Raw genomic sequence first — 15,219 nt, 5'->3', positions numbered from 1 at the left:
ACATCAACCTGTTTTGACTAGGATCATGCATTTAATTATTTTACAACTATGTTTGATTTTATACATAAGTAATGGTACAGTTATGTTCTTTGTTTATTCATCATTATAGTTGATATAAGCAAAGTCAGAAAGTAGCAAATGGAAGTCATTACAAGTTATTTTGAAAGAGAAAATCCGAAATAAAAATAAAATAATTAAATATTTTGCAATTCTCTACTTTGGACGCGCGCGGGAAACGTAAGGAAACTAAGAATTAATTGTAAAGGGCCTTACTTGGTGATTTGGTGTTAAACCTTGCAAAAGATTATGGGAAGGATATTACTCGAGAACAGTTGTAGTAACTACAAATTTCGAACGTTTGAGGACTTGTAGTACGTAACTACAAATTTTGAACGTTTGAGGACTTGGAGTTTCAATTATTGGAACTGACTCGAGAAACACTATAGCTAAATAATTTTCTATCATGCGAGTATATGAATGCACTGCGTGCACTGCGTAATGTTGCCAAGTTTAGTGGAATGACACGATAGCGTGATCGATTGTGCACGCACACTAGGAAATGCAGCGCTACCCAAAGCGTGTGTGGTAGGCGTTGTACGCCGACGCAATTGTCATTGCGTGCCTATTGAGCTCTCGTGATCGAGAAACTTAAACTATTATTTTAGCTAGTATTCGAATTTGCTCACACAGATGCCCTCGCATTCAAAGTTCGTGCAAACTAAATAAAGTTTTGTATGTTTGCATTTAGAATAGTAATATTTCGAACAATTTTACAAGGACAAGGACCCCCCTGCCAGCTGCCTTGACTGTCAAGGTAACTGGTAAGCTTAAATTAAAATACAATTTTTAACTCACTCGTCGTACTCACTGTGCTGCGGTGCTCCGTTTTAGCGTGTCAGTCAGTTCGATCACATGTGTCTCTTGAACAATCACATGTCCTTTACTGTGCTCTGAACAGTGAGTGAACAATAAATAATCTCCTTATCATTTTATCATGTACATTTTGTCTGGTATAAAATTGCACATGTTTGTTTTGACGGCTAATTTGACCCGAAAGCTAAGTTTATATTCAGCCGTGCGATGAGCGATTTGTTTTTTTCCCAATACGGTATCTCATTGGTTCTTCTCGGAACGCTTTTCACTATGATAGAAACTAATTGGTCAATAACAGAGTAGTCGCTCATCGCTCAATTTACGCCTGATTGATTGAAAATGACCTCTGCTAATCTCTTACACAGCAACGTTCGCTATCATATTGCATCCCGTTCATAACATAAACATGAACGATACGATGTCCCTAGGATGAGAATGATCAGAATATTTGGGCACCAATATCAGTCACCAAGCATACAGCGTCTGCTAGTAACCAGGAATTTTCACTTTTACTTGACTTAGTGACTAAATTTTAGACACTTTGAGTACCATGGTCGTGTTAAGGGCAAAGTGTATTATAGTGGGTAAGGTTGCTAGAGCTAAAGTTGTGAGCTTTTGCCTTTGTGAATTGTATGTTGTTCTCATGTTCTGCACTGCAGCAAGCGCAGAATTCGGAAGCATGACATATATATTATATTGCATTGAATGTATTTATGTATAGAGTTTTAAAACACTTCACTGATTTGTGCAGACTGTAGCGTATTAATTATTAAATATAAATTGTATATTAAAATTTGAATTTTATTATTTTTGACATGTTTGTTGACCTCACTCACATGCTCAGACTCAGTTAACACATTTGCTAGTCAGCCAAAATCTAGTACGAGGAACCCATACCGTAGTAGCTCTGCACAACGGTATGGGACGAAGTGTATACAAAAAGCTAGTGCAACGCAATTGCATGGTTTCAATTAGAGTTTGTGGTCGTGTGTCTTATGGTGGAACCCTAAAATACCTGGTGGCGTTACATTTTTCTCTCCTCTCTCTGATTTAACTTGCTGTCACAAAGCTATTCTTGGTCCAATTGCATCAAGTTTGGGCTCATTATACAGCTTGATTATTCTAATTTTCAAATATGTTTCACAATTTGGAATTCAAATTTGTTTAATTAGGGAAAAAATTAAAATGTTAACGATGATAAACCTGGTGGATAAGTGGTAGAGGATAAGTGGTAGAGGAGTATGTACAATCTCTATGGCAAATGCTTTGAAGACATGACATCTATTTGAATTTTAAATTATATCACTGTCAAAATTGTGTGATATACATGCAAATCATACCTCAAATGAAAGCTTGTTCATTCATTATTCATATTCAGGTATTAATTTTATCTAATTGTGTTTACAAGTATTCACTGAGAACCGCAAGTCACAAGAACCGCAATTTTTTCCTATTCACTTACACACAAATTCCAAAATTTTCAGTCACAACATGCGTTTTGGCTTTCAATTGTTGTATCTTGAGAACTATACACCCTAAGATAGGAAAAGTATACATTTTTGGAAAGCTTTTTACCCCAGGAACCTAAATATGCAGTTAAAATAAATGTAGGATACACTCTAAAGAAAATATTTTCGAAAATGTAATCAACATATGGTGCATGAAGTTACGTATATTTTCGCACCCTGTATCACCACTTTGGTCAATCATAACATAGCAAAAGTATACATTTTATTAAAGCTCATAGTGTGGCCTGTCACAAAATTAAGATTTCATTTGAGGTTTTCCATATCAGTAGCAAATGCAATAAATTATAAATTTTCTAGCAAAATTAAAATTTTTCATGATATCACCCTATATATTTTCTTACACACCCTGTATACCAACTTCAATTTTGCATAGTTGGATTCCTTGGAACATAAGCTTTCCAAAAATGTATAGTTTGGCTAGTGTGAGATGTATAGTTTTAGATATAATCAATTTTAAGTGAAAAGGAAGACAAATGATCAAAACTAGTGCTTGTAACGCAAATGTGCCCCACCATATGACACACGACCTTGTACTAAAAAATACAAGGCTCCTGTACATGTGTAGCTTAAATAGTTGCATGTTTGTCATATTAATTACACAGCTTCTTGTACTTCTTACCTAAACTTCTATGCTTGAAATTGTAATAAATACTCCATTATTTTATCCAGAATAAATAAAAATTCATTAGCACATGATCCAAGTCGGTAGCACCAAAACTGAGATGGCACTTCAGTGCAAACTTAGATCGGGCGTCAGCCGCGTCACCAATAACGAAAATGTCATACCGATAAATGATGTGTCTGTTTGCCCGTTTTTCTAAGTTTGCATTGCGAACTAGCCAAAATCAAAATGGCCTAAACCGACAATACATATTTACATAGAAATTTAAAAGAACTGCTAGCTCAAGGAAACCTACATAAATATGTTGTCTATACTTCACTTGACCCAAATATATGATTTTTTTGGTGATGAGACACTGCAGACATGGAATTTTAGAGGATTTTGATAGCAGTTCCATTTAAAAAAGCTGCTAGTGCTATCGTCATGAGACTAAGATCGAGAAACACCCCCGAAATACTATATAGCAGAATCTTTTTGATGAAAGTCAATCTTTGACAAGATGTAACTTTGCTACGGAAAATGCTATGACAAAAAGGTTATCAGTTTTGGCTTTCTTTACTCAAGGGCTTTTAATTTGATATATAAAATGATGCCGTTTGATGGCAAATTTGAATTCACCTGGCATACCTATTGAATTTAACATTGATCACTTCCCTGCATTGATCGACAAATCTACCCAACATTCAATAGGTACTATGATGAAAGGACAATTCAAATTTGTCATCAAAACGCATCATTTTATATATCAAATTAAAGAGGAAAAAACGTTGGCCTGGTCAACTGACCAGCGACCTTGTCCTTGTAGATCACACTCCTGTATACTTGTATACTTGTCTGCACTTAGGTGATGTCTGGACTGATATGCCCTGGGCCACATAACTCAATTATATAGCTCATTATTCCAGATGTGGTGGTGGACCTTTAAAGCCCTTGAGTAAAGAAAGCCAAAGCTGTTTTGTCATGGCACTTTCCATAACAAAGTTACATCTTGTCAAAGATTGACTTTCAAATTTCATCCAAACATTCAGCCAACATATTTTGCAAAACAAAACGGCATAGTCTCATGATAGAGCAGCTTTTCTATATGGAACTGCTATTAAAATCCCTCTAAAATTCCATGTGCAATTATCTCATCACAAAAATAAATTATATATTTGGGTCAAGTTATTTTCTATATAAAATTTGTATTGTACTTGGACCAATTTGGCTGACAAGCAAATGTCATGTGTTAAGGTTTGCCTGTGATACCTACATTCAACAATAATGCTTACTACAAACTCTCCACAACGACACTGACACACTTTCGGCTGCTCTCTGGCTAACACCTTGCAATATTTAATTTTATGTCAGCTGCCTCATGTGGTTGATGGCTGACGATCACTCTACAGTAAAGTATGTGTACGAAAAGAAATGTGCACATTCTAACTTGGTATCACAAGCTATCGGTTGTTCATACTACAGTTTAGTTAGAACCTTTCAAATATAAGGCTAACATTATGTCAGTCTAAACTCATGAACTTGTCGAAATAAGCATTGGAAAGCAGGGTCTTAGCTAGAAATTGAGGGTTGCCCGTCATTTGAATAGAATTGCCTGTCCTAATTTGACCTTTAAAAACATTTACCAGACATCTATAGCCCAGAGGCATTGGGGGGTTCAAACAAAGAGTTCAAATATGTGCGGATATGGCCTTGTTCTACAAATTGGGTCTACTAAAAAGGGCAATTAGCTTCTCAAAACATACAATTTATAATATAGCATCTGTCAAAGGCATTAATTTTGCCCGTCCCAGGAGCAAACTGGCCGTCTAAAATGACGGCCAGACGGGTGGCTAGCTAAGACCCTGTTGGAAAGTTTGTAGCATGAGTTTGTAGTAAATTGCACTATTTTTCAATTTCAACAGCCAGAAAAGAATTTGTTTTGCATCATTAAACTTTAATTTCAATAAAGCCAAATATAAAGTGATATGCAGAAAGAGATGAAAGAAATTTACAATACATTGCAGGAACCAATGCATGTTGCTTTCATTACCCTTTCACGACAATGCTCAAACTTAAAACTAGCTACAAGTCCACTCCATGGGTTTCCATTTGTGATCGTACAATAAATTGACAGCTAAAATAAAGAAAAATTTCCCAACATTTCAGAATTGTATTTTTGGATTAATAAGATTATAAAATCATATTTCCGTTGCAAGTAAAGGAAGGTAAACACAAATGACAAAATGCGATCTGAGACTTGGAAGCTTAAGAGAACCAATTTTGGTTCTTGTAGATCCAACGATAACCTTCAGGAGAACCGATTCTCATGTTCTCATCGGATTTGAATCCCTGTGATGAAAATGATATATTTTTCTAATAATCATACTTTTTTTTTCTTTCACAGGAGATTGCACAGTGGGCAAAAGTGCATTGACCCAGGTATTCCACAGTGATGGGTCTCATTATCCCAAAGCTTATTCTATGGTAAGCACATGAGTCATATTCAGGGGTGTGGTAGTTCAGATTTACTTTGATTTTTCATTTGGGTTTTCAGATTTTTTTTTTATCTGTGGTCACTACTGCACTATTTCATCCCAGCTGGCTGCATATATAGCTGGAAATATGTCAAGGGTTAGGGAGGAGGGGTTAGACTCTCCAATGTTGGAATTATGGCGTATGTGCCCCTAGGTAGGTTCTCAAGGATTTTCTGGGAACCCATGCAAGATCCGGGACTCCTGGAGGTAACCTATCAAGACTAGTTTTAAGTAAATATACCTCTAGCGGAACCAGATACCTGTACTGGGACCAGATTTCTGTACAAACATACCCCTAGCGGGACTAGATTTCTGACTACAGGAGTTTTGGTGAAAGTCCCCTCTGTAAGACAAATATGACAATTAATGAATTATTGTACCGGTTACGGGTACCTACCAATTCTGCTCAATCATTAAGTATCATTTTACCCTTTCTCTTTCTCCTTTCCCTCTTCTTTAATTCTCCTTCTCTTTTCTCTTCAGTCTTTCCTGTCAAAGTTGTTTCAATAACATTTCATTTGTTGGCATTTATGTTTCAGACTGTTGGTGTTGAATTATGTGTGAAGAATATCAGCATTCCTGATTCAAACGACGCTGTAGTAAGTACCTTACCTGATATTGAATCAGAAAATTGGAAGCTATACAATGCTAATTGTGGCCCTAGCTAATTGTAACAACCTTACAAAACCTCTTTATCCCAATCCTAAATACCATATCAGAGATTTATTTTGCTGAAAACTACATCACAATTGGACTTGTGGTTCCAGAGATATGGTCATTTTAGTGTTGCTCAGAACAATAAAATACAAAAGAAGTTGAACACTATGGCTATATCTCAAAATCAATATTACTGACAAATGAATCTTTTATTGACTTATCACATCAATAATATACAACACTAGATTTCGCGGTTCTCGGGTTGGGCGGTTCTCGTGATAGGCCTAATACTTGTCCTGACCTTTTAAACTACGGTACTACGATTATATACGTCTCTCAATGATTAAGACACAACTTAATCAACTCTGTTTTGTAGCTGTGACGCTTACTTCGGTACCCATAATCTGAAAACCCATCGATGTTAATCATGTCTTGAAAATAGGCCTATATTGGTCCTATGAGATGCACCTGTTAATTACACTGTAATGCTTTCCGATGCGCGATGCGGTACTCTGCGCACACCCCAGTTGATACTCCGCGATAGCACACCGCGAGCACGCGATATTGCACCACGCGCGTACCCGATATTGCATCGCGAGAACGCGATATTGTCCCCGCGCGAACGCGACAGCGCGTGGACGGACGGACACTCCGTGATTAGTTTTCTGATGTGCCTTGATAACACTAATGCTCCAAGTAGCTCTGCATTTACTGAGTATTCAGATTGGTGCAATTGGTATCAATCAACTTTCAAAAAGTCCGATAGTGACCATTTAGTGATTTCCATTTCTTTTCACTTTTTGTTGTTGCAGGAGTTGTATATGTATGATTCAACAGGGAAAGAAATGTTCTCAGACTATGTTCAACAATTTGTAAGTGATTCAAAGTACATGTAGATTAATATGAATTTATCAAATTCACAACATACATTTAAAGGCCCATTCAGTGATTTGCTCATCCGGACGATCGTAAAAATCATCAAAATTCAGATTTTGGTACCTTTGTAATTGGCATAGATGTGCTAACATAGCCTGCTAGTGGTTCGGTCGAAAGCCGTGTATTTTAGACAAAATAAAGCATTTGCATGATTCTGGACTTTTGATACTGACAGTACAAAAGTCCGACTCGAGATCGAAAGAAGCTCACTCTCCACGCATTACCAACACGCGTTATATTGTTTCTACTACTTATTACATCAGTAGCTACTATTTTAAACAAAATACACAATTTTAACAGCTTTTAACTGTTTTTCATATTTGAATTGACCGTTAGTTTGCCTCGGTGACCTTTAATTGCTGATTTTGTTTTCTACTACAAAAATTAAGCGTCTGTTTTAAATCAATTTAGACTCTAGTTCCCCCGTGTTAGAAACACTGGACTAGGAAGTTTTCCCAGTCGATTGGTGGCGCACTGTACGAAAATCTCGATTTTCTCGAGTCGATCTGAGTTGAAGTAGAAAACCTTTCTAAAACTTCTGTTTTTAGACTAATTTGTCGATGTCTACAGGGGAAAAGTGGTTTAATGAAATTCTGTAGACTTATTCTTTATTTCTAAGCAACTCTGACAAATTTCCATTTTTGTCTCGCCTGATAAGGCAGGAGACTATATAATCACTTTTCCGTATGTGTGTATGTATGTGGGGGTGTGCGTGTGGGGGTGTGTATGTGACAAATTTGGTTAAAGTTTTGGTTAAAGTTTGCCTTCCGCCTATTTTCTCGGAGACTAGGAGTCGCACATTCCTCAAACTTGGTGGGTGGGTGCACCTTGACCCGAGACAGAACCAGTTTGTATTGGTTAGTGGTTCAAGGTCACTGAGGTCATCCAGGGGTCATCTTAGGTCAAATTAGTAAAAACTGTCGTATGGGTATGAAACCTGGTGGATGCAGTCAACATTTAAAGCCAAATTTTTGGAAGGTCATTTCGAGGTCACCAGAGGTCATCTGAGGTCAAATTAGTAAAACTGTCGTATGGGCATGAAACTTGGTGGGTACAGTCAACATTTAAAGCCAAATTTTTGGAAGGTCATTTCGAGGTCACCAGAGGTCATCTGAGGTCAAATTAGTAAAAACTGTCGTATGGGCATGAAACTTGGTGGGTACAGTCAACATTTAAAGCCAAATTTTTGGAAGATCATTTCGGGGTCACCAGGGGTCATCCGAGGTCAAATTAGTAAAAACTGTCGTATGGGCATGAAACTTGGTGGGTACAGTCAACATTTCAAGCCACATTTTTGGAAGATCATTTCGGGGTCACCAGGGGTCATCTGAGGTCAAATTAGTAAAAACTGTCGTATGGGCATGAAACTTGGTGGGTACAGTCAACATTTAAAGCCAAATTTTTGGGAGATCATTTCGGGATCACCAGGGGTCATCTGAGGTCAAATTAGTAAAAACTGTCGTATTGGCATGAAACTTTGTGGGTACAGGCAACATTTAGAGCCAAATTTTTGGAAGGTCATTTCGGGTTCACCATGGGTTGTTGCAGGTTCATTTACTTCTATCAAAAAGTAATCCTTGAAAGCAGGCGGTTCTTGAAATTCATTTACTTCCACTGAAAGTAATCGCGAAAGCAGGCGGTTGCAAAAGCAGGCGAGACTCGTGGTTCGAGAACCGCCTTGTTTTTAATGTTCCTGTGAAATCACTGAAAGGGCCTTTAAGTAACTTTTTTTTGTAATGGAAAACAGTCAAGGAATCTAAATATTAAAGCATATTTAATATAATTATAATTTTATACTAATAGCTACTTATTATTTTTGGAGAAAATAAAAGAGAAATTTTTTTTTTTTTTTTTTTTTTTTTTTTATTCTTGAAACTCCAATCTAAGGGTTTGGTTTTTTTTGGTTGATTTTTTATTTATTTATTTTTTTCTTTATTTTTTATATTAGCCTTTATTTTTATAATTATCGGCCAAATAGACAATAAGAATGCCTTTTCAAAAAGTCATGTTTTTGCCTTACTTGGCTATTAATGTTACATACCCATAAACATGTACCTTATACTGTAAAGTGTGCTGAGGCTTGTGGATCAACATCTAGGCGTTGTGCCTGTGCGTAGCGCACTATAAATCAATACCTTTGATTTGATGCAGCTTTGTTTCTAGATATAATCAATGTATTCTTTCTCTTCCTACAGTGGGATGGCCCATCTGTTGTCATGGTAATTCTAGATGTAACCAATGAGAAATCCTTTTCAAGTTGTGCCAAGTGGCTAGAAAGAGTAAGAGCAAAAGCTGGACAGGCTATACAAGGTAGGGAGTAGTGGTATAAGTAATGCTTACTAACCCACCATACAAAAATATTTTTAAAAAGTTATAAATGTATTATAAAATTGTTTAGGTGGTGTTTTTTTTGTTTTGTTCAAAATGTTTGCAAAACATATAAGTGCCAGGTCATGGATATTAAAGATCATGAAAATGTTAAAAACATTCTATTTGAAAACACACTACAGCAATGTTTTAAATATATGAAGAGCTTGTTTCCAAACCATGTTAAGTCCACAACCACATGTTTCTCATTTACTTGTGTGATACAATCGCAATTACTTTGACAAGTTTGACATTAGCAACAATCCCGGCAACAATGAGTTGTACCATCAACAAGCCATTATGTACCACAACAATGCTACTTAACAATATGCAGACTATTGTTCTCATTTGGGAACCAATTAAGACCTCACATACTATAGTTGTTACTGTGCATCCATCCACTGTTTGCTTTGTAATGGTGCATCCAATTGAAATTACTATACAACCCATTGCAATATTGCACAGGTAAATCAGAAACACGTGTTTGTGGACTTAACATGTTTTGAACCAAGCTCTTCATATGTTATTGAAAAATATTTGTTGGCAAACATTTTGCAAAATATTTTGTCAACTCTTAAATAACATTATGTTAGAATAGTTTGCAGCAAGTTCAAAAATGTTTTGAATGTTATTAAAATGTTACATCCTTATATAACCCAACATTTAATCTGGGAAGTTTTTTGTTGATTTGTAGCTGTGTGCAAGATGCCTGCAGCACAACCTGAATGCTTATTAGCAATCAGCTCAATTAAAACAGAACTCGTACAGCATCCGTGCCTTGAGACTAATAGCCTCTGAGTCGCCTTCATTGTTATCATGTGCTCCCTCCTTTTGCCTCAGTTACACACAGGTGGACATGGCCTGGCATCCTAGCCCTTCTGAACCCTACATCAGGTGTGCCTACCTTACAGTGGGGCAGGGGCAAGGATCAGAATTGGGGGAATTTCAAACCATTTAAAATAAATATTTGTCTTGTCTCTTAAAGGTGTACTGGTTGCTAACAAAATGGACTTGGATGGAAGACGATGTGTAACCAAAGAAGCAGCTCAGGAGTTTGCCAATGGGAGAGGTCTGGAGTACTTTGAATGCTCAGCGGTAAGACTGTGGCTCTTTATTGTAATATAAATAAGATGTGTAACCAAAGAAGCCGCTCAAGAGTTTGCCAATGAGAGAGGTCTGGAGTACTTTGAATGCTCAGCGGTAAGACTGTGGCTCTTTATTGTAATATAAATAAGATGTGTAACCAAAGAAGCAGCTCAGGAGTTTGCCAATGGGAGAGGTCTGGAGTACTTTGAATGCTCAGCGGTAAGACTGTGGCTCTTTATTGTAATATAAATAAGATGTGTAACCAAAGAAGCAACTCAGGAGTTTGCCAATGGGAGAGGTCTGGAGTACTTTGAATGCTCAGCGGTAAGACTGTGGCTCTTTATTGTAATATAAATAAGATGTGTAACCAAAGAAGCAGCTCAGGAGTTTGCCAATGGGAGAGGTCTGGAGTACTTTGAATGCTCAGCGGTAAGACTGTGGCTCTTTATTGTAATATAAATGAGATGTGTAACCAAAGAAGCAGCTCAGGAGTTTGCCAATGGGAGAGGTCTGGAGTACTTTGAATGCTCAGCGGTAAGACCATGGCTCTTTATTGTAATATAAATAAGATGTGTAACCAAAGAAGCAACTCAGGAGTTTGCCAATGGGAGAGGTCTGGAGTACTTTGAATGCTCAGCGGTAAGACTGTGGCTCTTTATTGTAATATAAATAAGATGTGTAACCAAAGAAGCAGCTCAGGAGTTTGCCAATGGGAGAGGTCTGGAGTACTTTGAATGCTCAGCGGTAAGACTGTGGCTCTTTATTGTAATATAAATAAGATGTGTAACCAAAGAATCAGCTCAGGAGTTTGCCAATGGGAGAGGTCTTGAGTACTTTGAATGCTCAGCGGTAAGACTATGGCTCTTTATTGTAATATAAATAAGATGTGTAACCAAAGAAGCAGCTCAAGAGTTTGCCAATGGGAGAGGTCTGGAGTACTTTGAATGCTCAGCGGTAAGACTATGGCTCTTTATTGTAATATAAATAAGATGTGTAACCAAAGAAGCAGCTCAAGAGTTTGCCAATGGGAGAGGTCTGGAGTACTTTGAATGCTCAGCGGTAAGACTATGGCTCTTTATTGTAATATAAATAAGATGTGTAACCAAAGAATCAGCTCAAGAGTTTGCCAATGGGAGAGGTCTGGAGTACTTTGAATGCTCAGCGGTAAGACTATGGCTCTTTATTGTAATATAAATAAGATGTGTAACCAAAGAATCAGCTCAGGAGTTTGCCAATGGGAGAGGTCTGGAGTACTTTGAATGCTCAGCGGTAAGACTATGGCTCTTTATTGTAATATAAATAAGATGTGTAACCAAAGAAGCAGCTCAAGAGTTTGCCAATGGGAGAGGTCTGGAGTACTTTGAATGCTCAGCGGTAAGACTGTGGCTCTTTATTGTAATATAAATAAGATGTGTAACCAAAGAATCAGCTCAGGAGTTTGCCAATGGGAGAGGTCTGGAGTACTTTGAATGCTCAGCGGTAAGACTGTGGCTCTTTATTGTAATATAAATAAGATGTGTAACCAAAGAAGCAGCTCAAGAGTTTGCCAATGGGAGAGGTCTGGAGTACTTTGAATGCTCAGCGGTAAGACTGTGGCTCTTTATTGTAATATTAATAAATGAGATGTGTAACCAAAGAAGCAGCTCAAGAGTTTGCCAATGGGAGAGGTCTGGAGTACTTTGAATGCTCAGCGGTAAGACTGTGGCTCTTTATTGTAATATAAATAAGATGTGTAACCAAAGAAGCAGCTCAAGAGTTTGCCAATGGGAGAGGTCTGGAGTACTTTGAATGCTCAGCGGTAAGACTGTGGCTCTTTATTGTAATATAATAAATGAGATGTGTAACCAAAGAAGCAGCTCAAGAGTTTGCCAATGAGAGAGGTCTGGAGTACTTTGAATGCTCAGCGGTAAGACTGTGGCTCTTTATTGTAATATAAATAAGATGTGTAACCAAAGAAGCAGCTCAAGAGTTTGCCAATGAGAGAGGTCTGGAGTACTTTGAATGCTCAGCGGTAAGACTGTGGCTCTTTATTGTAATATAAATAAGATGTGTAACCAAAGAAGCAACTCAGGAGTTTGCCAATGAGAGAGGTCTGGAGTACTTTGAATGCTCAGCGGTAAGACTGTGGCTCTTTATTGTAATATAAATAAGATGTGTAACCAAAGAAGCAACTCAGGAGTTTGCCAATGGGAGAGGTCTGGAGTACTTTGAATGCTCAGCGGTAAGACTGTGGCTCTTTATTGTAATAATGGACTGTTTCATTTGAAATCCATACACCCCCTATGGAAGACATGACCTTAATCTCCCACACAGGGGGTGTAGATTTCAAATGGATTCACCCACTCTGATTTTAATCATTGCCTGTCAGAATCATGCCCATCAGGACTTGAGAAATCTGTAGTTCTGTGCTGCTGTTGTTTTTTATGAATTGAGAGCTCATTAACTCCACACTACTAGTATAATACATTATTTGTATCCAGCTTCTAGGAAGATTTCAGTTATATTCACATTAATTCTTTTCCATATTTTGGGAATGGTTGAGGTCCAATACTTTTAAAGGCCCATTCAGCGATCTCAGTAAAAGTTTAAAAGAATTATAATTGTATAAATTGCTTAAAAGTGTAGGTTAAGTCATTAAAGTTGTCATTAAGTATTTTTTAACAAAAAATGGCAAAAACAACAAAAACAGCAGTATTGACAAAGTTGAATCCCTATTTAAATATGTGTAGCTAATTTCTCTACTTAAGTAAAGAAATTTCAGATGAGCTAATTTCTGTACTTAACTAGAGAAATTACAGATTTGTTTGAAATGTCTTATTTTGTCTTTACTATGCAGCTTTCAACTTAGCCACTAACAGGCTATGTTAGCACATCTATGACTCTATTAGGTGCCAAAATCTGAATTTTGATGATATTTACAATCCTTCGGTTCAGCAAACTGCTGAATTGGACTTTAAAATTGGCTCATATAATTCATTTGGAATGTAGTGTAAAAGTGTCAGGAACATTCCTAAATTAACTTATCAAAACTCAATCAAGTCTTTTCTAATTATAGTAGATTTATTTAGCATCATGACAGGGTAAAGACTAACACTAGGGTTTGAAAAACTGATTTTTTTCCTACATTATTTTGTATTTTAAGCTACTTATTATCATAAAGACACTTTAAGATGTTTCTCTTTCTTATATATTCTACAGAAAGAACAGGAAGGTGTTGATGCCCCATTCCACTACATGGCCAATGCATTTTACAAGTTATACCAAGAAAGAGTTGAAGTGATGAAAACGCTGACATGATGATGAACAGCAGTCTGCATCAACAAGTGCAATTATATGTACATTCCCTCACCAACTTTTTTATATTATCATTCAAAGACTAAGAGTTATCAGCGAGCATGGAAAAATTGGCTCTGTGGTCCTTTTAGTCGAGTGTAGTCAGTGATGTCAATGTGTTGAGGCAGCTGTTTTGTTCGCACATTGGTGCAGATGTCTTTAAACGCATTAGTGTATACTGGAATCAGACTTCACACATTCCTACACCTCACTGGCGGCTATAGCTGGGGGCCTTCCATCCATTTTACGTGTGCAGCATTCACCGCTCCTGTGACGCGTCGCAAGTGCGATGTGCTCCGATGCGCTCGCGATAGTGGGCATCTTGGATCGCATTCCAAACAATCTAAGCTAGTTTGGCGCGAAAGACCCCCAGCTATGGCCGACTTAATCCTGACCATTACTTGGCTCGTGGATTCGTCTATACAACACAGCTTTGGGTGAACACTCATGATTTGAAGCTGCACCCACTGATGTCTCTGACTGCACTTGAGTTAAATAGGTTTATGTGAATTCATTCCTATTCCTAATGAACTTTTTAGAGGCACATGCTAAATAAGTGGATGCCAAGATATTGTTTGGCATTTATGGAAAGAAAACAGCTCCTGGTTGTATGAGAAATCCTGCCAATCAGGAAACACTGTTATTATAATGCAGGCCTTCCAGAGTCTCTTTGTGTTTAATAATTGTGTGTGTCAGGGACTGCCTTTTGAGGAGAGTGAGAGCAATCGCTCCCTGCTGCTCTCCTTAATTCTGATATAGGGGAGTGATTTTTAGCTCTTCTTAGTTGACCATTCTCTCCTTACTGTCTTTTGTAAATGCTCTAAGCAGCTCTCCTTGAAGGAGAAAGTGCCTGGTGTGTTGGGGGTGTGTGTGTGTGGGGGGGGGGAGCAACACTGATGTTACAATCAATTTGAGTGAGTGTTTCATAGACTGGAACATTTAGAAACACATTCAGCTCATTGCTAGATGGAGTTAAAAGCACTAGATACAGGTGTCCCATAAAAAGAGGGTTACAATGAATGTACATGTAGTATTTTCAAACACCATTCAGTGTTTGCATAAATGATAGGCACATATCCTTATTAACAAATTTTTACGGTATGTTAACACTGAATGATGCTTGAAAACACGTAAAATATTACCACATTCATTGAAACCCGCTTTTTATCGGACATCCTGTTCAACAGTACAGGTATTCAAGGTACTGAACATACTATTTCATGGATTCTGTGTAGGTTTCAAGTAGACTAGCCATATTTTGGTACAGGATACGACTTCCATTGCATCCTGAATTTCAGGATGC

The 15,219-nt window shown here is 37.4% G+C and overlaps 2 protein-coding genes across 2 annotated transcripts in view; one reads left to right on the top strand and one right to left on the bottom strand.

Moving 5' to 3' along the window:
* Positions 1–1,171, bottom strand: part of LOC140135918 (threonine synthase-like 2) — a 31,532-nt gene extending 30,361 nt beyond the window's left edge. The window contains exon 1 of the mRNA XM_072157594.1: positions 856–1,171. The gene's annotated coding sequence lies outside the window, so the exon portion shown is untranslated. The remainder of the gene's footprint in view (positions 1–855) is intronic.
* A 113-nt stretch (positions 1,172–1,284) lies between these two features.
* Positions 1,285–14,792, top strand: LOC140135917 (intraflagellar transport protein 27 homolog). Its single transcript, XM_072157593.1, has 7 exons — positions 1,285–1,457; positions 5,408–5,487; positions 6,077–6,136; positions 7,007–7,066; positions 9,326–9,440; positions 10,483–10,592; positions 13,782–14,792. The coding sequence occupies exons 1-7, from the start codon at positions 1,424–1,426 to the stop codon at positions 13,878–13,880; spliced, it is 558 nt and encodes a 185-aa protein (XP_072013694.1). The 5' UTR covers positions 1,285–1,423; the 3' UTR covers positions 13,881–14,792.
* The last annotated feature ends 427 nt before the right edge of the window (positions 14,793–15,219 follow it).

The sequence above is a fragment of the Amphiura filiformis genome, chromosome 16 (genome assembly GCF_039555335.1).
Source record: "Amphiura filiformis chromosome 16, Afil_fr2py, whole genome shotgun sequence".
Taxonomy (NCBI): domain Eukaryota; kingdom Metazoa; phylum Echinodermata; class Ophiuroidea; order Amphilepidida; family Amphiuridae; genus Amphiura; species Amphiura filiformis.
Note: the sequence above shows the minus strand (reverse complement) of the source record. Positions and strands in the feature narration are given on the sequence as shown.

Bases quoted from the DNA above. Each gene is read 5' to 3' on its own strand.
- LOC140135917 (XM_072157593.1), top strand. From the start codon at position 1,424: ATGGTCGTGTTAAGGGCAAAGTGTATTATAGTGG. The intron at 1,458-5,407 runs GTAAGGTTGCTA...TTTCTTTCACAG, and splicing joins GGCAAAGTGTATTATAGTGG to GAGATTGCACAGTGGGCAAA. The intron at 9,441-10,482 runs GTAGGGAGTAGT...TGTCTCTTAAAG, and splicing joins AGCTGGACAGGCTATACAAG to GTGTACTGGTTGCTAACAAA.